At 46.1% G+C, this 22,798-nt stretch overlaps 1 protein-coding gene across 1 annotated transcript; it reads right to left on the bottom strand.

The window, feature by feature from the left end:
* Window positions 1-918: 918 nt before the first annotated feature.
* Window positions 919-5,551, bottom strand: LOC100339460 (nuclear envelope pore membrane protein POM 121C). Its single transcript, XM_008254679.4, has 2 exons — window positions 3,974-5,551; window positions 919-3,738 (listed from the first exon to the last, which is right to left on the bottom strand). Exons 1-2 carry the CDS (start codon window positions 5,442-5,444, stop codon window positions 2,252-2,254), a joined length of 2,958 nt encoding a protein of 985 aa, XP_008252901.4. The 5' UTR covers window positions 5,445-5,551; the 3' UTR covers window positions 919-2,251.
* Between the last annotated feature and the right edge of the window lie 17,247 nt (window positions 5,552-22,798).

The following is a 22,798-nucleotide window of genomic DNA, read 5'->3' as shown; positions in this document are numbered from 1 at the left end:
TCGGATCAGCGCGGTGCGCTGGCCGCAGCGTGCCAGCCGCGGCGGCCATTGGAGGGTGAACCAACGGCAAAGGAAGACCTTTCTCTCTGTCTCTCTCTCTCACTGTCCACTCTGCCTGTCAAAAAAAAACAAAAACAAAAACAAAAACAAAAACAAAACAAAACAAAAATAAAAAAGACTTATTCTATGCATCTGCTTTCCCACAATATGGCGCTGAGAAGGGAAACAGCTTCTACACAGCTGCCTCCAGTTCAACCAAGAAACTGTAGGACCTGCTCCTGATTGGAGGAGAGCAGCGTACTCGGCGTGTGGGTAGTAGAGTTGGGATTGGTGGAAGAGGACTATAAAGGAGGAGAGAGACAACATGCACCAGGAACATCTAAGGGGAACATCTATCTGAAGGAACACCTGTGCAGCCCCCGAGAGAGCCGGCCGGCGGTGTGCCGCTCCCCCGCGGAAGTGGGGAAGGTGGCAGGGGGAACCGCCCTTCCACGGAGGTGGAAGGGACGGTAGCCAACCCGGGAAGAACCAGCAGCAAACCCGGGGAGGGCCGAACAGACGAAAGAACAGCACAGGGTCCTGTGTCATTCCTCCACGAAGACGGGGAGCGACAGGTGGGGGCGCCGAATTCTGTCCCGGTTGCACCTCTTCCAGGCCAGCTCTCTGCTGTGGCCCGGGAGTGCAGTGGAGGATGGCCCAAGTGCTTGGGCCCTGCACCCCATGGGAGACCAGGAGAAGCACCTGGCTCCTGGCTTCGGATTGGCGCAGTGCGCTGGCCTCAGTGCACCGGCCATGGCGGCCATTTGGGGTGGTGAACCAACGGAAGGAAGACCTTTCTCTCTGTCTCTCTCTCTCTCACTGTCTAACTCTGCCTGTCAAAAACAAAACAAAACAAAACAAAACTTAAATACAAAAACATTTTTGTTTTTAAAAAGTTTATTTATCTTTTCAAACACATACATTCATATTTCTCCCCATTGGGTGTGTCAGCAAGGTTCTAGGGCCTGGACTATGTGGTTTTGGAACAAAGGAAGAAAGCGAGAAAGGGATGTTTGAGAAAAAGAACTAAGACACTATTTTAAAGTATGGCCCATGAATTTGGGCTTTCTAATGTGGACAAGGGAAGGGGTATTGTCACCTAAAGCAGGGCCTACAAGGAGAAAACAGCAGAGGGACGAGGTCTTTGTTTCCCCTGGTCCCTTCCTCCTGGGAAGACTCAGGAGTCAACACCAGTAGCTGGAAAGTGGTACTGCTTCCACATTCAACCAGCGTGGCTCTGGGAAAGCCGCAGCAGTTAAGTCAGGCACTACCAGCATGCCACCACGTACACCATCCATCCTCCACACTCCCAAGGGCAGTAACAGGAGCACCAAGTAACACAGCAGAAGGCCTGCAGCATGCCTAAGAGGGAGACACTCTGCTGAGGCCACTGGGTAGGTGGGTGAGGAGGCAGTGGACAGCTGCAGAGGGTGGCCTGCCTTCTCTGGTAGTTTCTCTCTCCCAGAGTGAGGTGCCTCATCCCTGGATGTGTCAGGCTGACAGTCTGGAGCCACCATGCTTTGTAGGGGGCCAGACTGACAGAGAAGGAGGGAGCTGACACACTGGCTGTGACCTGGCAGGAGGAAATAGGTCAGCAGGAGCAGCACCCTCTGAGGTCTCCAAGGCAAAGCTGGACTCAGGGTCATCTTTAAAGGAATAAATCCAGCAAGGAACAGGCGAGGGACAAAGCAGCCAGGAATGGGGAGACACAGTCCCCTAAAGGGACTAGTGGGGAAGAGAACCAGTTCTTGTAGCCAAGCCATGCAAAGTCAAGCTTCTGGAATAATCTGTTCCCCCAGTCCCATCCAAAGCTCATGGAGATCCCAGTGGGCTGTGTCTCATGCCCTCCCATGAAGATGACCATCAGGGAGAAAGGTAGTTGATTACACACCAAACAAGAGTGAGGGATAAATAAAACATAAATATGGATTTCTTTTGGCTCCCCAGCTCACCAGTGCAACTATTCAAATAAAAGCACCACGCTTCTGCCCAGCTACTTCCTGCCTGCCCCTCTCCCCGAGGTATCTGCCTGCAGCAGGAGGGGAGGGGACCCCAGGGCTGCCACTACTCCCTTGGTGGTCAACATCAGAGATCTGGGATAGGTTTAGTTTATGGAACTCCAAGGGTCAAAGGGCCTTCCTAGTTGGGGACAAGTCTAGTTTTGGGCAAGGGGTGGGGGTGCAGGGTCAGGGGCAGAGGCAAGGGACAAAGACTATTTCTTGCGAGGCTGCTGCCGTCGAGCCTGCAGTCGCTGCCGAGGCCCTGGGGTCTTGGGTGCTGCACCAATGGAGAAGGAAGGGGCCTCTGACCTGAAAGATCCAATTCTAGCAAGACCGTGGGTAGACGTGGAGGACACCCCAAAGGAAAGGCTGCCACCCGCCGTGCCCAGTGCTGGGGCAGGGGCGTTCTGAGCAAAGGTGCGTGCAGAAGTGCCTCCAGCTACAGGCTTGCTGCTGCGGGTGCTGGCCACGTTGAGGACCCCTGGGTCCTGGCTGGGTGCAGCCAGGCTCTTCTGACTCAAGGTCCCCCCAGAGGAGGTGGCATTGACTATGGTCCCACTCTGTCTAGACCTGAAGCTAAGCACTTCAGCAGTGGAGGTGGTGACTTGGGTGGCCCCCCGGGGCTTGGGGCCTCCACTGCCAACCCGGGCCGCTGGTCCCCCAAACGTGAAGGGGGTGCTACTGGTCCCACTGCTGGTGCTTTGGGTGACTGCACCCAAGGAGGAGCCCGCTGTGGCACTTCTAAAGGCTGGCTTGGTGATTGCAGGGGTACTAAAGGCAGCAGTTGTGGATTTCAAACCACCCAAAGACAACTGGGGGGCGCTACCCAAAGCTGGCTGAGTGGGAGCCAGCGCCTGTGTTGCTGACGGAGCCGGGGCTGCAGTGTTCCCCAAAGTGAGAGAGCTGCCAAAGCTTAGGGCAAGGGCTAGCTTGCCAGCCTTCTGCTGCTGCCTATCCACGGCCCCACACGTGGCCTGGGGGTTGGCCCCTGGGTAGGATGGGAGAGGGGGCTTGGTGCTTGAGCCAAAGGGCATGTTGAATGCTGCAGGGGCTGTTTTAGGGAACATCAGTGAAGGCTGGCTGGGGGTGACTGGAGCTGAGGTTGTGAGGGTGCTGCCCAAACCACCAAAGCGGACAGTGCTGCTAGTGGCCAACTGGGCAGCTCTGGAGGAGGACTGGCCAAAGGTGGTGACTGTGGCTGAGGCTGGCATGGCAGGAGGCTTGCCAAACTGGACTGTGGAGCCCTCAGTTGGGGCAAAGCTGGCTCCTGAGGCAGGGGGAGCCCCGAAGAGGAAAGCCTCTGCTGTAGTGGAGGCAGTGGTGCCAGTCGCATTGCTCTGGGTGCTAGGCACACCCCTGCCTCCAAAGCCAAAAGCAGGCTTCAAAGCCGAGTCTGTGGTGGTACTGGCTGTGGTGACACAAGCCACAGAGGAGGTGGCAGAAGCTTGCCCAGCAAAGACAGGGCGGGTTGGGGCTGCAGCCATGTTGTGCTTGAAGGAGTGGGGAGTGGCCAAGGGCATGACAGGTGCAGGTGGCCCTGGGATGCCACAGTTGGGCGTGACAGTTAGGGAGGAAGTGCCAGTGGTCCTGGAAGACACTGTGGTTGCACGGCCAGACAGCAAGGGGCCTTCACTCCCACTTTCAGCGGAGGCTACCACCTTGGACTTGAACTTGGAGGATGCTGAGGTCCCAGCTGGAGCTGCAGGGGAGAGGAGAGAGAGAGAGAGAGAGAGAGAGAGAGAGCGAGCGAGCTCAGTAGGCCCCCCAGGTTGCTTGGCAGGGTGGCCGGGGCTGGGAGGTGGAGGTGGGGCTTTTGGCAGATGTCTCCGCCTGAGGAGCTGGAGGGGACTTCCTGGTATCAGGGACTAGTGTCATGGCAGAAATGGGGATCAGCCCCGGGAAAGGGGCTGGGGCTTTGGAGTCTGAAAATGTACCTGGAAAGATCGCTGGCTGAGATGCGCCGACAGGAGCTAGAAGGTCAGGTGTCTTTGCAGGCAAAGGGGCCAGTGTCTTTGCAGGCAAAGGGGCCACTGCCCTTGCCACTCCTGCGGATTCCGGGAAGGCTGGGGGGCCCGAAGACTTCTGTGTCTTCTTGGTGCTGGAAGCCGACAGAGTGGCGGTTGGGAAAGCACTCCCAGCAGCAGACAGGGTTGACTTAACCCGCGGCTGGGCGGCAGGCAGCTTCTTGGCGACGGAGCTCAGGGCAGCATCAGTCTTGTCTTCCAAGAGCCTGTTGAGCCGTTGGAACGCCGCTCTCTTTTCCTTGTCGTATTCTTCCGCACTGATGGGGTAGCCGAGCTGCGGCGCAGGAGGCAAGGCCAGCGGCTCCCCTCGCCTGCAGGGCAGCAGCTGAATCTTGCGTTTGCGCCTACTGGAGACGTCAGGGGGAGATGGGGACTTCCATCTCTTTTCTGTCTTACTCTTGGGTGGCTCTGCAACCCTTCCCCCCTGAGAAGCCTTGGGAGGCACCAAACCGCAAGGAGCGCGCAGCTGCTGTTGCCTTGTTTTCTTCTCGGGCCTCTTTGGCATCTGCGGGTGGGAGGAGGCGGAGCTGGAGGAGGAGGATGAAGAGGGCCCACTCCTCTTGTGCGGCTGCGAGAGGCCTTGGGTGGAACTGTAGGAGCTGGTGATGGCGTTGCGGCGGGAGCTGGGGATGCCTCCCGTGTACGTGGCTGCCAAGGCAGAGGGGCAAGGTCTTTTTATCGAGGGGTCATGCGAGTTTTGGGAACTGAGACCTCTCTTCAGAGACCCAGGCTTAGGCACCCCAGCAGCAAGGGCTCCATTGGCCACCTGGGGCGCCGCTGTGGGGTGTCCACTGCCATTGCTGTCATGGCACCTTCTCTTACTCTGCAGGCCATCCAGGAATACCGGGTCTTCCTTGCCCTTGACTCTTTTCTTCCTCTCTTGGAGGGCATTCAGTCCACTGGCCTTCGGGACTGCAGCCTTAGCGGACGGCAAGGGCAGCACCGAGTGGGTGGCCTGCGCTGGCACCGGGGAACCCATCAGCTTGCTGTCAGGAGGCGCTATTCTCACGGTGCCTGGACCGCCGCACACCATCTTGGAATTTCGAGCAGAGAGCACAGCCTTCTTGGGACAACCATCCCAGCACACGGTGGGAAGCACGCCCACGAGCGAGTACTGGGCCTGCTGGGTCGCATAGCGCCTTCGAGGTGTTATTACGAAGCAGTCTGGCAGAGCCCCACGGTCCCGGGAGGAAGGCCTCCTGGGGCGCCGGCGAAGAGGAGGAGCGGGGAGAGCAGGGTGAACGTGTTGCACGCGATGGGCAGGGGCGGTAGGCGGCGGGGAGCGGGCAGCTGGGCAGCGGCTGGGCTTCTCCCGCAGGTCCCGGCTCTCCTGGGCGCGGGCCGGCTGTGGCGGGCCAGGCTTGCTCAGGTAACTGCCCATGAGGCGCAGCTGAGCGTGGTAAGGTCCGAGGCTCTAGGAGCTTTCGATTCACTGTCAACTTGGCCAGAGGCGAAGCGAGCAATGTTCGTTAAAGCGCACGTTCCCAACGAGCGAGGTTGCGAGGCGCGAACCCTGGGGCTCGCGGCTCGGTTCCCACCGCGGTCCCGGGGACATCTCGAGGCCCTGCAGCCCCTGCCCTGGCCGCGGCCGGCCTTGGCCCTCACTGTGGACCACCGCTGGCCTCCGTCTGGCACTTTGCTGAGCTGGTTTCGGCACTGTCTTCCTGTGGCGCCCTAGGTCATGTGTCATGGTCACTGTGGGGTGATCCTAAGGAGAAAATCCTAGGGAGGAACGACTCACCTTGTTGGACAGGTGCAACCAGAGAAACAGAATCTCAAGAGATCAGGTCAGGGAACACGAGGTGTTTGAGAACTGGATGCGGCTGTCCCAAGCCTTCCCACGGAGGGCATGAATTTGGAAGGATTCATGGGAAAAGACTTTCTCAGAAGATGAGTTTAGAGTTTTTAAATTTGTTTTTTAATTAAAGGACATGATCTGGCTAAAATAAGGGGATGAAGGCGGGGGGCTGTAGCAGTGTGACACAAGGCGTGCACACTAAAGCACAGGTAGCTTTTTTCCCCCCGGAATATGTTTCTAAAAGCAGCAGTAACTGCATCTAACTCCCCGCTGTTTCCTTTTACACAGAGGCTCCTGGTCACATGCAGGTGCTGGGGCTGTTTGAGGGTCTCCTCCTGCTCTGTATTTGGCTGCCTTGCCTCTCGTTTTGTTGTAAATGCTTTCTGTAGGGTTTTGTTTGTTTTACGGTTAGTTGCTATGTTTTAGAAGCAGATTTGGGAAGATCCCTAAGTTATACTGTTATTGCCACTACAGTCTTCCCAGGTTTATAAGTGTGCCTGCACATGTGTGTGTGTGCGCCAATGACTTTTTAAAAATAACTTTATTGAGATATAGTTCATATGCCATAAAATTTGCCCATTGACCAACATGGCTTTGAATTAAGGAGAGAGTTTTTTTCCCCCACTTGTCCAATAAAGTGATTTAGCCCAGGTGAAGACATAGTTATCTCTTGGTGTGGTCTCCATAGATCAGATGATCTTGCTTGCTAAGATCTTCTTGATTCCAGGACTTTAACTAGTGACCTGTCTTCGTTTATTTTGGCAATTCATCAGAATCTGGTTGTTCAAAGCAGGCTTAAGAATTTCCATGTCTTATACTTTGCCTGGTTCCTGTATCAGGCTGCTGCTCCACTTCTGATCCAGCTCTCTGCTAAACATTTCCCTGAGGATGTAGAAACTGTTGCTCATGCTCCACTGCACGGGGAAGCTGCTGGTAGATGCCGAGGAAGTCCTGATTTTACCTAATGCTTTCAGTACTTCTTGCAACCAAAGCTATCTTTTGGAGGTAGGAGAAAATAAATTGGGTTTGACATTCCGGTTGGGAGTTGAAATTTGGAGCGATCTTATCCTTCCCTTGTATAGAAAAGTCAAAAAGGCAATTTCAGCCTGACGTGAGGGGGTTACAGTTCAGAGTGAGAAAGAGTGATGCTACTTGAGTATCTTCATTAGGGATAGATCTGTAGTGTTCTTTGTGAATCTTTTGTTCCAGTTCCCTAGAATAGTTCAAAATTTAGCAATTCTGTACCCCCTTCTAGTGTCAAATTACTTTTACTTATTTGTTTGTTCAGTAGTGCAGTGATTCTACCCAAAGGCTTGGTTTTGCTGTAGCTTATGTTCGCTATGTATTGTGTTAACTGTGACAATCTATGGAGCAAAACCCCTAGTTACTCCTAAAACCCGAACAGGGTTTGCATGAGAAAATAACCAGCTGCTGGGGCTGGCGCTGTGGCGCAGCAGGTTAACGCCCTTGCCTGAAGCGCCAGCATCCCATATGGGTGCTAGTTCAAGACCCAGCTGCTCCACTTCCGATCCAGTTCTCTGCTATGGCCTGGGAAAGCAGTAGAAGATGGGCCCAAGTCCTTGAGCCCCTATACCCATGTGGGAGACCCAGAAGAAGCTCCTGGTTCCTTGCTTCAGATCAGCGCCACTGTGGCCAATTGGGGAGTGAACCATCGGATGGAAGACCTCTCTTCTCTCTCTCTCTCTCTCTCTCTCTCTCTCTGCCTCTCCTCTCTCGGTGTAACTCTACTTTCAAATAAACAAATAAACCTTTAAAAAAAGAGATAAAATAACCAGCTGACATGTGTGCACAATGGTCCTTAGTTCTGTAACTTTGGTTCTTTTTATCCCCTCAGTGTAGCTTCCATGGCTTTAAGGAGAAAAATGTTGACTTCAACATAGAAAGCCTGAGTTCAAACCCTGTCAGTGCTATGGCTTTGGCAAATTTATTGTATGTTTCTGAGCCTTCAAAGACCTGTGAGAATATTAAGGAGCAAATGTATGTGAGGATGCCCAGAGCCCTCTGCACAGGAAGTGCTCAGGACAAGGACAAGCAGCAAAAGTGCTTTGTTCTATGTCCTGACTCATTCCCTGTGGAGTAGACACACCAGATAACATCCCTAGCTTGGTGCCTGACATGCAGAGCAGATACTCATGAACAGTCATTGAAACGACACAGCCATAAATCCAGGTGTTGGATGCAAATGTCCACCTAGCAGTGTTACTATTTGTGAAGAGCAATTTGTTTTCGGCCCTGATTTGTTTTCTGCCCACTATGGCACAGCTGTCATAGTACACCCCCAGGGATGTAGCAGCCATGCCTTCCATATGTAGGAAATTTGCAAAGCATTTTCATGGATCATATTATGGGATGAATCATATTCCCCCAAATTCACATACCAAAGACCTAATCTCCAACTCCTTAGAATGTGACTGTATTTGGAGATAGGACATAAAGAGGTAGCTATTGTGAAATGAGGCCAAAATGGTAGGAACCCAATTCAATATGACTGGTGATCTTATAGAAAGGAAATATGAACACCTAAGAAGATACCCACTTACAGAAAGAAAAGACCATGGGAGATCATAGTAAGAAGATGGTCATGTGCACACCAAGCAGAGCCCTCAGACCTCTAGCCTCTAGGAGTGTTGTTTAAGTCCCCCACAGCCGCACCTAGCCTGTGCTACTTGTTGTGGTAGCCCTAGAAAACTAATACAGATATTCTTTTTAATCCCTACAACCATCCAATGAAGCCAGTATGGTGTTCCAGATTTACATAGAGAGAAATTGGGATGTAGGCATGTTATATGACCAGCTTAAGACCTCACATTTGCTCAGAGCTCTGGCCCCAAATCTGCTGCTCTTCCTTCTGCATCTGAGTTCTCCCTTCTATCCAATGCTTAACTTCCATTACTGTCCCAGTTGGCTTTCTCACAGGCAGGTTCTATGCCCATTAGTAGAGAAAGAATCTATCTAATTCATATTTGATTCTAAACAGTTCTGGGTCTTTTCTAAGGCACTGCCATCATTAGAACATGTCTCTATAGATCAGTAATTTTTGCTGCCATTTTTCTTTGCTTTGAATATCTAATAAATAAATAGTTTAACTTTTTTATCTTCAAGAAGTTGGTCAATGATAATTTTTCTACAATACTAACAAAAATACAAAAAATGAAACCCAAAGCCCCTCTCACTTCGAGTGTTATTCAAGTGTCTAATAGACTCAAAGGTTTTAGAGCTGGAGACTTAAAGTTTTACAGACAAATAGGAAACCTATGAAGCTAAGGTAGGGCAAATACATTGCTCAATGTCAGAACATAGTTGTAAGATTTAAAGAGCCCTATATCTCAGCTAATAGACAACTAGAAATAAAAAATTATAGAGAGATAGAAATGGGGCTGGTATAGTGACATAGTATGTTACTACTTTCAGTGCCTGTATCCCACTTTCAGTGCCTGTATCCCATATCAGGGTACTGGTTCAAGTCCCTATTGTTCTGTTTCCAATCCACTTTCCTGCTAATGCATCTGGTAAGGCCCAAGTACTTGAGTCTGCCTGAAAAATGTGAGACCTAGATGGAATTCTCAGATGCTGGCTTCAGCCTGCAACAGCCCTGGCTGTTGTGAGTGTTTGAGGAGTGAAGCAGTAGATGGAAGATTTTCCTCTCCCTCACCTCTGCTGCTCGTTATGCAAGCATAGTGACAACTTTGCGAAATGACAGTTTGACAGCTTGGGGAAGGGCATGGGGAACAGCCAGGTTGACTAGCAGCCTCAGCATTAACCATGCCTTGCATTTGGGGGCTTTTTAATGCAGGAACAAACAACCCAATGTTTCTAGTCATTGCCACTTTCAAAATATCCCTAGGCTCATAGCTCCATTAAATAATTGATATTTATGATGAACATTGGCCTTTGAGAGTAATAAAATTATACTCCATTTACTCTGATTTCTAAGGCAGAGCCTTACTAATACACTTTATGGAAAAATACAAAATAACTAACATTTATTGAGTGCTACATGCTTTATAGGGATTATCTCATTTTCAAAATATTTCAATCTAAAATGATTTTAACTGAAAATGTTTTGGAACCTAAGCTGAAGTTGGCTGAGAATATCTCACTTATATGGAAAAACTCTTGCACCAAATAAGATTTGGTTCAATGATGACTTCCTCCCCACATCCCATGTGCATATATATTCAAGGGTACTTCAAAGAGCTTATGGAAATACTGGTGTGTGTGTATTATATATATATATGTGTGTCTGTATATATATATATATATATATATGTATGTATTTGTACATGTGTGTATACATGAGGGTGCTTCAAAATGTCCCTACAGAATGTTTACTTTGGTGCTAAAATTTTTTGAAATTCACGCATAGTTTTCTCACAGTGTACATTTAATTTGATTTTTTGGAGAATCCCCTCATGTGTTTGCAGGTGTGTGTATTCAAAAACACAAGCTAAAACCTTAGGCTAATTATGCTTCTGAGTCAGACTTCATGTGCTTGCTCATTGCTCATTTTTTTTTTTTGTCTTGCATCTGATCTGTGTAGCATACCTTCTTCAAGGGCCAATTGAATGTGACTCCTTGGGGCCACCTTCTTCACCTGCCTTAGCCCCTGGTGCTCCCTTCACTGAGCGCCTTCAGTTTTCACTTTCTTTCTAGTTCATTTAGTATCCCCATGTGTGATCTGGCTTGTCCACTCATCTTTTCCTGTGTTTGGATATAGCCACTGAGTCAGTGCCTAACTCTTTTGAACATTCAGTGCTTACAGCTCTGCATACTGCTTTCTTTAATGTTTACGGCTACAGGGAATCACTCACACCATGAGAAGTCATTCATTCATCCATCCTCTGAGAGCTTCACGTTCTCATCTGTGCAACAGATTATATCGACCACCTTGGGGGGGTTATTGCAGTCGCTAATGATAATAACACGTGAAAACAACTTTTAACATAAATATAGCTATATGTGTGTTAATTATTGTAGTGCATTTTAAATAAAACTCAATGTGCCTACATGTGACTTATTAACAGCTTTTTAGCAACACACATGTAGTGGGCAATTATGGCAGAGTCAGGCCAACTTGGGCCTTGAGCTGGGCTCCACCTACTGCCATTGATTTTATGGAATTACTTGCGTGATTTTCTGACTCAACGTAGGCTGCTCAGATTTTCTCCCTTGAACTAAGGATTGATGTCTTGAAATGCAAGTAATCATCTGAAGTAGACTGAATGCTTGTATTTTCCTGAAATACAAATGTTGAAATCTAATCTCCAATGTGATGGTATCGGGGCATGCAGCCTTGAAAGAAGACTAAGTATGACAGTGGATAAGGGATTTCATAAGGGATTAGTGCCCTTATGACAGAGACTTCAGAGAGTTCCCTCATCCCTTCCACCAGGAGAACACAGCAAGAAGACGGCTATCTGTGAATCAGGATTGTCACCAGACAACTCATCTGCCAGTGTCTTGATCTTGGGCTTCTAGTCTCCAGACCAGATGGACTAAGACTAACAGACCAGATGGACTAAGACTCTCTCTTAAGGTGCTTGAAGTAGAAAGAATGTGAGCCCTGAGCCATCTTTGGACAGCACTAAACAAAAGTAGAGAAAGCAGCTTCAATGCAGTGAGAGTGGAGCTGACAGCACAGGCAGCCAGGCTCAGACCCCGCGTGCCCCTGTAGGGTTGGACTCAGCATCTTCAGCTCCACCTTCCCCCCTTCTGTTTCTCCCCTTAAGATGCCCAGTTGTTTGTCCTGCTGCTGGCTCCCAGCAGGTGCCATTTTTCTATGTTCTCAATATTTTGGCCAAACTATTTGGGATGACTTTGTTTTTTTTTTTTTGTTTTTTTTTTTTTTTTTTTTTTGTTTGTTTGTTTGTTTTTTTTTTTAACCCAAAGAGCTTCCATGAAGGCAACCCATAATGTTAGGTACACCCATCCTCTATTTTCTATTCAAGTCCAGTATTCTGAATTCGAAAAGAACAATAAACATCAGGAAAGGGTTATGAGGCTCTTTTATTAAACAAATGCCTTTTCATTACATAAGTGCCCTGTAGGACCTAAAACATGGCCGCAATATGTTTGTCCAGAAATTTCTTTCCTGAGTTTGAAATGCCAAGGAAATGAATTTAATTTTTCAAAGCATACATTTTTCAAAAACATACTCCTGCATTTTAGAAGGACTAGTAATTAGTGCTCATAAAATACAGAAATGCAAGCCTGTTCCAAGAAGTGGGTGGGGCCTGGAACAAGTCACACTCTGATCTTTCCACCCTCAAATACAAAATCTGCTTTTAATTTTTGAGCTTTGACCCCTCTATAACCCTTGACACTGTCTATTAATTGTTTTCATTCATTCATTCATTCATTTGGGCTACCCTGACTTGAAAGGCTTTCCATTCAAATGGTCTTTCCCCCCATCTCAATGGCTTCTCCTTTGTGGAATCCTTTAGTATAGGTTTTATTAAGACTTGTTTTTTTATTCCTCCTCCATCCTTTCTGTTCTTATTCCCTTCCTCTCCTATGTCCTCTCCTAGCAGAAGAGGGAACAAATCATATTCTCAGGCTCAAGAAATTTTAATGACAACCAGGGACCTAAAAATAGAAATCCACTTTTGTTCACCATAGAGTTCAAGGCTCTTCAGAATTGGTTTTTCAACTTTCCTAGCACATTTTCCACTCCATGCTCCATCCATGCTGGCTGCATGCCCTGCCCAGAGCCGTGGGATATTGTCATTCACAGCCCCAACTACCTCCTCTCTTCTTCCTGGATTGCTTTTCCCTTCCTGTGGCACGTTGGACTATCTGGGAAGTCTTCCCATCCTCTCTGTTGCATTGAATTGCCCTCCCCTGGCCTTCTGCTTAGGTACTTGTGCTACTCAAGTGGCGTTTGTTTCCTTCTGCCTCATCTTAGAGCTGCTCATCCTTGCCTTACCCCGAGGCTGCCGGGACTTACTGGGGAAAGCAGGCAGCACAGGTTTGGAAACCAGCAGTGTTCTGTGTTCAGTCTGTGATCTTAACAATAAACATCTGTGAAATGAGATTGATAAGAATATTGCTGTTCTAGGTTGTTATGAGGACTAAATGAGATAATAGGATTTATTTATTTGAAGGCAGAGTTATTGGGGGAGGCAGGGAGAAAAAGAGAAAGTGAGCAGGCTTCCATCCTCTGGTTCATTCCAAAAATGGCCACAGTGGTTGCGGCTGGCTCAGGTTGGAACTAGGAGCCTGGAACTTCCTCTGGGTCTCCCACATGGGTGCCAGGAGCCCAAACACTTAGACCATTTCTGCTGTGTTCCTAGGCACATTATCGGGGGTGGAAGGGGATTAAGAAGTAGGGCAATGGGAATACCTACTGGCACATGGGATTCTGGCATTGCAGGCAGTGGTTTCACCTGCTATGCCACAACACTGACCCCTGATTCCCTCCTTGAGTCAGAAATTGTCTACCTTCACAAAGGTTCTTCACCTTGAATGAGTGTCAGGATCCTGATGGCTGGGTACCACTGCCCAGTAGTTCTGGGGCAGGAGTTGAGACTGAGCCTCTCTAACAGCTTCCCAGGTGACCTAGGGTGGTTTAGGGACCACACTCTGAGAACCACTGCACTATTAGGACTCAGCTCCTCCATCCCAGGGCCTCTTCTATAGCCTTTCAGGTGTGGGTGTTCTGGAAAACATGTTGTATAACTTCAAATAGAGGAAAGATTAATAGGCAATAGGTGATCTTTTGATCTCCACACTTGACTGAATGACCATGTTAATAATTTGTAGGTCTTTAACTCTTTGGTCCCTAAACATCTTTGAATTATTCAACTTGGTGTCTCAGGTGGAAATGTTTCAATGTCACATTAGACAGGAGCTGACTTAGGGGTTCTCAGGTTACTGCATCTCATTAGCTTGATGCTGTGATGTTGCCTTTGTTGGCCAGGCTATGACAACAGTGTATATCCTCCTGTTGTAAATGCTGGCAGCCCCTACTAAAGCATGGCCCTGGCTTTGTTGTTGGCATGGCTCCTCTACCAGGAAATAGCTCGCTCTCTATCTTGTCAGAGATAGAGACAGGCTGGGAAGAAAGATGGAACACAAGCCAGGAGGGATTGAAGGCGTATCCTTGCAGTAGATATTGAACCTGCCTCCTCTGGGATGGACACAGCATCACAGCATAGGTGAGAGCCTGCTTGTTGGAATGCAGGACTTCTTGAATCTGAGATTTTTTCCATAGTATTGTGTGCGTGTGTGTGTGTGTGTGTGTGTGTAGGCTTAGGAAGCAGACATTAGCTCATTTAATTGTCCCAGCTACACTCAGCAAGACTCTTTGCTAATATTCTTGTTGGATGTTTGATGAAACTGAGCTTTGTTGAATATTTCACAACTTGTAAGTGTCAGAGCTGGGCTATAAGCCCTGATTGACCCCCAACTGAAGGGCAGTGGTGCTATGGATGTAGTAGACTTGTATCTTCATGGCCAGGGCTCTACATGGTCAGACAGTGTATGGCTTCATTCATTCATTCATACATTTCATTACATACCTACTATGTGCAAGTCATTTTGTAAAACATTCTGAGGGATAAGAAGATGATTAGGTAAAAAGATGTCACTTCAATAAATCAGCATAGTATCTTTTTTGCCAAACAAAAGATCCCACATATTTATTACTGAACCAGACCTGTTTATGTGGAAGCATAAGAACAGGGAAATAATTAGCATTTTGACAAAAAAAATTGCCCAGGTATTGAGATGGGATTGGGATTTTCTATTTAATATGGGAAGAACTCAATGACCTTGATCCAATGTAAGCAGGTCTGCCTCATATTTTCAGTTGACTATGGACTCGTCTTTGTTCTTTTCCAAGTTCTCCTCTTGGAGTTGAACTTAATTTTATTTCCAAATTCCATTTATATCTGTTGAGAATGAATTGAAGTTAGCAATGAATCATAACATGGCAGAGTAGAAATAATGGCCATCACTATTGTTTAATAGAGGAACAAAGAACAGAATATTCAAGTGTGATGGAAAATCCAGGGTTTAATATAGCATAGTGCTATCACCATCATTAAATTTTATTATAAGTGTGACCAAGATTCACAATGAAGGAATTTTAGAAAGAATAGTTATCAGGAAAGCTGATTTTATTTATTTATTTGAAAGGCAGAGTGAGAAAGAGAGGGGGAGAGAGAGAGAGAGAGAGAGAGAGAGATCCATCTGCTGGTTCACTCCTCCAAATGGCTGCAATAATTGGGGCTGGTCTGGGTTGGATTCAGGAGCCCAGAACTCCATGTATATCTCCCACATTGGGTAGCAGGGTCCCAAGTACTTGGACCATTTGGGTCTCCTTCTGCTGCCTTCCCAGGTGTATTAGCATTGAGCTGGATTGGAAGTAGAATGACTGAGGCTTGAACTGCCACTCTGATTTGGAATGGTGGTGTGGCTTATTGCAGCTTTATCCTATATGCCACAATACCAACCCCATAGAATATGATTTTGGATACAAAGATCACAAACAAGGTACACTGGGTATCAAAAGTCCCTGAAAGTCCAGAGAAAGGACAGAGCACAGCAATGGTTTGTATTTGGTCAGTCTGTGTCTTCTTAATGCGCTACCCTCAAGTTGGGCTTTCTTTCAGGGTGTTTCCCAGCATGACCTCAGGATGATTGCAGGCAGCACTCCAGATATAGCAAGATCTGGCTGGGGAAGATGAACTGATTTCCCAAGTGTCCCTTTTTATGACCCTGAGGAAGAAAACCTTTCCAATAAACTCCAAAAGTGAGCCTTTCAAGACTCATTTGGCCATGCTTAAAATAATTCCTGATAAGTGTTTGCTAGGTTAAGCTTAGATCGATCACAGTTGACCTGAGTCTCAGAGCAAACCAGGAGCTTTGCTAATATGGAAGGGGAAAGTGCTACTGTAGGCAATAAATGTGTCTGCTTCAGTGTTGGGACACTTCAGCTGCTCCAAAGATGTATAACTGTGAAAATGACATGTACAGCAAATGGACCTGAGGGGAAGCCCTTGGCACATTTCCTACCTTAAATGAAAATAATGAGTGAAGTATATTGCCTTTCCTTGCCCTGCAAATCACTATGATAGGCATTTACGATCATCTACATGTAGCTGACAGCCTGCTTTTTGTGATCCATTTGAATAGATGCCCATCAATTTGCTGGAATCCATTTCTGATCAACTGAAAAGAAAAATTATGTTAATTAACAGGAATTATGTTTACCCTTTCAGAAATTATTAGGAGCAGTTTCTCCCAGGTTTATTCTCAGTGTGGGGAATTGTGTGGACTTAAATATGTGATAACATGGATAAGGAGAATGTCCAATCTTCCCATCTTCAAACCATGTCAACATACTGTACATTATTAAAAAAAAGTGTAAGTCCATGCTTGGATTGCTGTGGTCAAGTTAGTACTGTCCCATTGGAAGTCGGGGACTAATTCCTTGCCTCAGCTAGACTTAGCTAAAGAACAAAATTTATGTGATTGAGGAGGTAAAATGTATCAGAAGCCATCACTCTTAAGTTGTGTGCTCAGATACATCAGGTTCACAGATCTCACCAGAATCCATCTTGAGGGACATAGTAACTTTCCAATCTTTATAGGCATTTCTGTTTTGTGGAAGTAGACTCTGCTACCCACTCACTATTAACTTCTTTGACCTTAGGGGCAGCTTCCCTGGCATCCACTCCCTTGGCAATAGTCACGAAGTTCCCAATTTTGTCTTAAATGCTTTTTACATCTAGACTGGGTATATTAGCTACTGTATTCCTCATCAAGCCCTGGCAAATTCTCTTGTTTTTCTTTCTTCCTTTTCTAAGAGATTTATTTATTTTTATTTGAAAGGCAGAGTCACAGAGAGAGAGGGAGGGAGAGAGAGAGATCTTCCTTCCACAGGCCCACTCCCTAAATGGCCGCCAACAGCCAGTGCTGAGCCAAGTCGAAGCCAGGAGCCAGCAGCTTCATCCAGGTCTCCAATGGAGGTAACAGGGGTCCAAGCACTTGGGCCATCAGCTGCTGCTTTCCCAGGTGCATTAGCAAAGAGCTGGATTAGAAGTGGAGAAGCTGGGACACAAACTGGCAACCATATGGTATTCATTACAGGCGGTGGCTTAAACTGCTGTACCACAATGCCAGCCTACTCCTCCCCCAGTTTTTAAAAATTTATTTATTTTTGCTTCTTTTTCTAATTCAGCTCTCAACACACACACACACACACACATGCACACACATGTTTTATTAACTCATTTTCCCCCAGAGTTAACCATTATGGTGAATATCATTCACTTATAAAAACATAGAACATCTTACATATGTGATTTTAAAAGTACAAATGAATCATAGTACACATTGTGTTAGTAAATTTTTCATTATTGTATCAAAATACCCCAAGCAGGCTAGCTTTATAAAGGAGAGAGGTTTATTTAGCTCATAGTTCTGGAGACTCCAGGGAATGGCGCTGGCATTGGCTTGGATCTGGTGAGGAGCTCATGGAGGATGGCAGGAGCATGTGTGAGAGGGAGAGATCATGTCCCTCATATGAAGCAAGAGAGTGATTCAGGCTCAGGCTCAGGCTCAGGCTCAGGCTCAGGCTTTTATAACAACGCCTCTCTTGAGAACTCACTCGGGAACCTGGTATTCCCTCTTGAGGGCAGTGCCCCACTGATGTCTGGGATTCCTGTGAGGCTCCACCTCTTTAAGTCCCTGCACCTGCCAGTAATGCCACCCTGGTAGCAAGCCTCCAACACACAAACCTCTGGGCTACACACTGAAATCATGCCCAAGCCACAGCACACATGCTTCAGCAGTGTTATTCTTTGTGTTTTTTTTTTTTTTTTTTTTTTTTTTTTTTTTTTTTTTTTTATGGAGCTTGGATATATTTTTGTGATAAAGATGTTGCCTTTGCTATTTTGAAGAGATCTATAGTATTCTGTTATGTAGTTATAATACAATTTGTGTAACTATACCCTTATGTGTTGATGAACATTTAGGCTGTTTCCAGTATTTTGCTATCATTCATAATGTTTTAGTGAACTTCTTTGTAAAGTTATGTATGTGTGCACGGCAAATATTTTGCATCATAGAGGTACAACTGCCATTGCAGAGGGCATTCACTTCTGATACTTTGCTGTGTATTGCAAATTTCCCTGTAACAGTTCTTATAGGGACAACTTTTATGTCTGCAGCATCATGTCATGATTACAGATTCCTTATTTTCTGTATAAAAAAGCTAAGCCAAAGGTTTAATTCTTCTCATAACTTTTATACTTTTTCTAATCCCTGGTTTATGTCATTATGTTTATGAAACTATTTTAGGATAGATATAAAACCTAGGGGTGAAAGAGGTTGTGATGAAAAAGTTCCCGAGCAGTACAGTGAGAAAGAAAATCTGGATTCTTGATTTCCAGTCCTAAGTACTTCATTTATTCATATAATTCTACATTCCTGGCTTTCAGTCTAGAACTTTTTCACAAAGTATTTTAAATAATTATTGCCAGCTTAGATTGAGCCACATAAAATTACTGTTTTAGAGTTGAAGATGGTCCAATATCTACAGTTTCATGTGGCTCATCCTAATGCCAAGTATGGGGAACACTGTACACATCAGTTTACCGTTTAATATTTAATATTTATCGATGGAGTTATTGGGTGTCACTAAGGCACTATATATGATTCAAAGATAATATCAGGAATAATATAATGATGATATTAAGCACAAAGAATTCACGATACTGAGAGTGAATGACTGATTCCTTGGGTCTCTGTGGTTTGAGATTTGAGTTCCACTTTTCAGAGTCACAATACTTTGAGGTAGGCATCAAATATGTTACTTCTTTTATCTGTATGCTCTGCACATAGTAGGCCACACGAGTAACTTCTTCAAAGTGTTTTTGTGGGTGTTAACTTCACAGCTTGCAGCAGAAGCATTGACATAGATGTCTCAATTCTCCTACCCCAAGTCTCATGAGTTGATGCCATAGGCCTAGATGAGTGCTACACATGTACCCTTGGGTACCATGGGCAGTGAGCAGCAGATAAGCTCGTCTCCCTTCTCTGAGGGAGCAAGAAGTTCTATGTTAGTCATGTCCTAGTTAGCTGAATGCCTTTGAGAAATTTGTTTGTGGATTCATCACAGTCAAGGAAAGATTGACAGTACTTGAAGATAGATAAATGGAAATTATGTAGTTTGAAACACAAATGGAATAAAAGGGCAGGACAGAGAGCCCAAGAGCCAGGGAACAATATCCGTTAGTCTAATATACATGCATAGGAATCCTGGACGGAGAAAACAAACAGGAAGGAATAAACAAACATTTGAATAAGCAGGTGCTGAGCATTTTTTAAAATCAATGGCAGATACCAAACCGCAACACCAAAAAAATTCAGAGTACAAAGCAAGATAAATACAACAGAGAACAAAATTAAATGGAAAACTAACTAACCAGAACAATGACAGCGATGACAAGAATCTGCCAAAAAAAGCTAAACTCTGAGGTGTGTTTTTATGGTTTGAATGTTGAACGTCTCCCAAAGGCCCATGTGGTAAAGGTGTGCTCTCTCGGATGGCTTAGTCGGGAGGAGCGAACTCCTAGGAGGTGAGGCCTAGTGGGCGGTCCTTAGGTCATGGTGGCTGCCCTTGGAAGGCTGTTGTTGTGAAAGGGTTGTCATGAAAGTGTAAGTTAGGGCCTAATCTCTCATTCTGCTTCCTGACTTGCCCTGGGATTCTTCCTCCCCACATGCTCTGCCATTGCCCATTTGCCTCCCTTACCAGATGCCATCCCAATGGGGTTGCTTGATGATGAACTTTGTAAACTGTGAGTTACATAGAGCTTCTGTTTGCTTGCTTCCTTCTTTCTTTTGACTTTATTTATTTTTATTTTATTTCAAAGGCAGAGAGAGAGAGAGAGAGAGAGACAAGAAAACAACCCTCCATCTGCTGATTCAGTCCCCAGGTGTCCATAACAGCCAGGGATGTTCAGGCTGAAGCCAAGAGCCCAGAACTTCATTTGATCCTTCCACATGGGTGGCGGGGACCCAAGCACTTGGGCCACTACAGCTGCTTCCTGGGGTGTGCGTTAGCAGAGAGCTGGACTGGAGGCAGGGGACTTGAAGCAGGACCTCTTACATGGGGTGCTGTTGCCCCACATAGCATCTTAACTGCTGTGCCAAGCACCTGACTGTAAACCTTTTCCTTTAATACAGTTAGTTGCCTCTGGTATTTCAATGTAGTAATGAAAAGCTGACTAACACGAATCGTAATTAAATTTCTGAGAAAAGACAAAGGAGATTTTGAAAGCAGGAGTTTTTTTTTTTTTTTTTAAAGACACATTAGGGGCCAGCACTGTGGCGTAGCAGGTAAAGCTGCCACCTGCAGTGCTGCATTCCGTATGGCTGTCGATTCAAATCCTGGCTGCTCCACTTCTGATCCAGCTCTCTGCTACAGCCTGGGAAAGCAGTAGAAGATGGCCCAAGTCCTTGGGCCTCTGCACCCACATGAGAGACCCAGAAGAAGATCCTGGATCCTGGCTTCAGATCGGCCCAGCTCTGGCCATTGCGGCCATTTGCAAAGTGAACCAGCAGATGGAAGACCTCTCTCTCTCTTTCTCTCTCTGTGCCTCTCTGTAACTCTGACTTTCTAATAAATAAATAAATTTTTTAAAAAAGACATGTTAACACGGGGATCAAATATAAAAATTATAGTTAATTTCATATCAGAAGTTATGTGAGTCAGAACACATCTTTTATATGCTTAACACACACACACGCATTATGCTTACAGAATATACAAAAGCAAAATATATGACAAAAATAGCATAAAGGATTTCGTGTTGTAAGGTCTTTAGCAGTGTGGTATTATTTGAAGGTAGACGCTGATTACAGAAGTCAACACTAGGGCAGCCATTGTGATTTTTGAGAAACAGTTATGCTCTTTCATCCTGGCCCCCAGCCTGCCATCCTGACTGAGGAAGAGCTGGAATATTTCAGCCACAGGAGCCTCGGCTGCATTGACCAGCCTGGAAATCACCGGGAGGCCAGCCAGCGCCGGCAGCACCGACATCACAGGGTGTGCTTTGACAAGCATCACCCTAGTGACTTAGGCAAGTTCGGTAGGAGAACCAGAGCTTCTGACCCACTGTGAACTTGGATAAATTATGGACCTTGGTCAGTGAGCAGACACAGGTAAATGCTGCCAAGAGCAAGACTGGAGCTGTTGTCCTCCTTGATGTGGTGAGCTCGGGCCACTGCAGAGTTCTAGGGGAAGAGAAAGCTCCCACGGCAGCCTGCTACTGGGAAGGCCAAGTGCTTCAGAAAGTGAGTGTGTCTGTGTGCGTGTGTGTGCGTGCATGTGTGTGTGTGTGTGTGTGTGTGCCTGGGGGTGTTGTGTTCTGTGTTCTGCTGGCTGGAAGCCACGTGGAGAGAGCTTCATTAAATGTTAAAAATAATTTTCAAAGGAGAAAAAAGCAGGTTCAAGTAATAACTCAGTAATGGAGATCAAATGGCTAATAAAAATAGTTCATTGACCTGAGAGAAAGACCAGGAAAGGGAAAAGAACAATGAAAAAAAAAATAAAACAAACCAGAAATATGATTGATAATTGCATTGAATGTGAATGGTTTAAGTACACAGTGAAAGACAGGATCCGATTGGATGAAAGTATGAGACTGAAGTTTATGCTGTCAGTAGAAAGTTATGATAGGTTAAAAGTAAAAGGCTAAATATATATGTGACGCAAACATTAACCAAAAGAAAGTTGGGGTAGCTAAGCATATCAGACAAAGTAGATTTCAGGACAAGAAATATCAGGGATAAGAAAGTACATTATGTAGATATGAAGGGATCAATTCTTTAAGAATTCGTAGCAGTCCTAAGAGGTGTGCTCCAAATAAGAGAGTTTCAAAACACATGGAAAAAAAACCTGGTAGAACTGAAAAGAAAATAGACAAATCCACCATTGGATTGCAGTTTCAACACTCCTTTCTCAGCAAGTGAGAGAACAAGTAAGCAAAAAGGCAGCAAGGATAATGAAGACCTTAGCAACACTCTTTTTTTGAAGATTTTATGTATTTATTTGAGAGGCAGAGTTACAGAGGGAGGAAGAGACAGAGAGGTCTTCCATCTGCTGGTTCACTACTCAAATGGCCGCAATGGCTGGAGCTGCGCCAATCCGAAGTCAGGAGCCAGGAGCTTCTTCCGGGTCTCCCACAAGGGTGCAGGGGCCCAAGGACTTGGGCCATCTTCTACTGCTTTCCCAGGCTGTAGCAGAGAGCTGGATCAGAAGAGGAGCAGCCACGATATAGCTGTTGCCCGTCAGGGATGCCAGCTCTGCAAGCAGAGGCTTAGTCCAGTACGCAATGGTGCCTCCCTTACGCAACACTCTTGACCATCTTTACTTGGTTGTCCTTTATGGTAACAGAATAGAAGTCTTTTACAGGAGCACTTGGGTTGTTTACCAAAATATGCCATATTCTGGGCCTTAAGAAAATCTCCACACATGTGGAAAACTAGAAATCATGCAAAGGGTATCCTCAGATTACAATTGCATTAAAGAGGAAATTAATGACAGTACGCTAGAAAATTCTTAAATATTTGGAAACTAAGTAGCATACTGCTAAACAACTTGTGAGTTAAAGAAAAAAGGCATCTCGAGGAAATCCAAAAATGTTTTTGTGAATAAAAGTGAGAAGACAACATAGCAAATTCAGGTGATACAATTAAAACTTAGTGGGAAGTTATAGCACAACATGATTATCTTAGAAAAAGAAAGCTCTCAATTCAGTTATCAAGATTGTATACATGGAATCGAAAAATAAGGGGCCACCTGAAATGCCAGCATTCTATATGGGTGCTTGTTAGAGTCCCAGCTGCTCCATTTCCAATCTGGTTTCCTGCTAATGTGCCTGAGAAAGCAATAGAAGATTGCCCAC

The sequence above is a fragment of the Oryctolagus cuniculus genome, chromosome 2, assembly GCF_964237555.1.
Source record: "Oryctolagus cuniculus chromosome 2, mOryCun1.1, whole genome shotgun sequence".
In the NCBI taxonomy this organism is placed as follows: domain Eukaryota; kingdom Metazoa; phylum Chordata; class Mammalia; order Lagomorpha; family Leporidae; genus Oryctolagus; species Oryctolagus cuniculus.
This window is presented reverse-complemented; position numbering and strand designations above follow the sequence as displayed.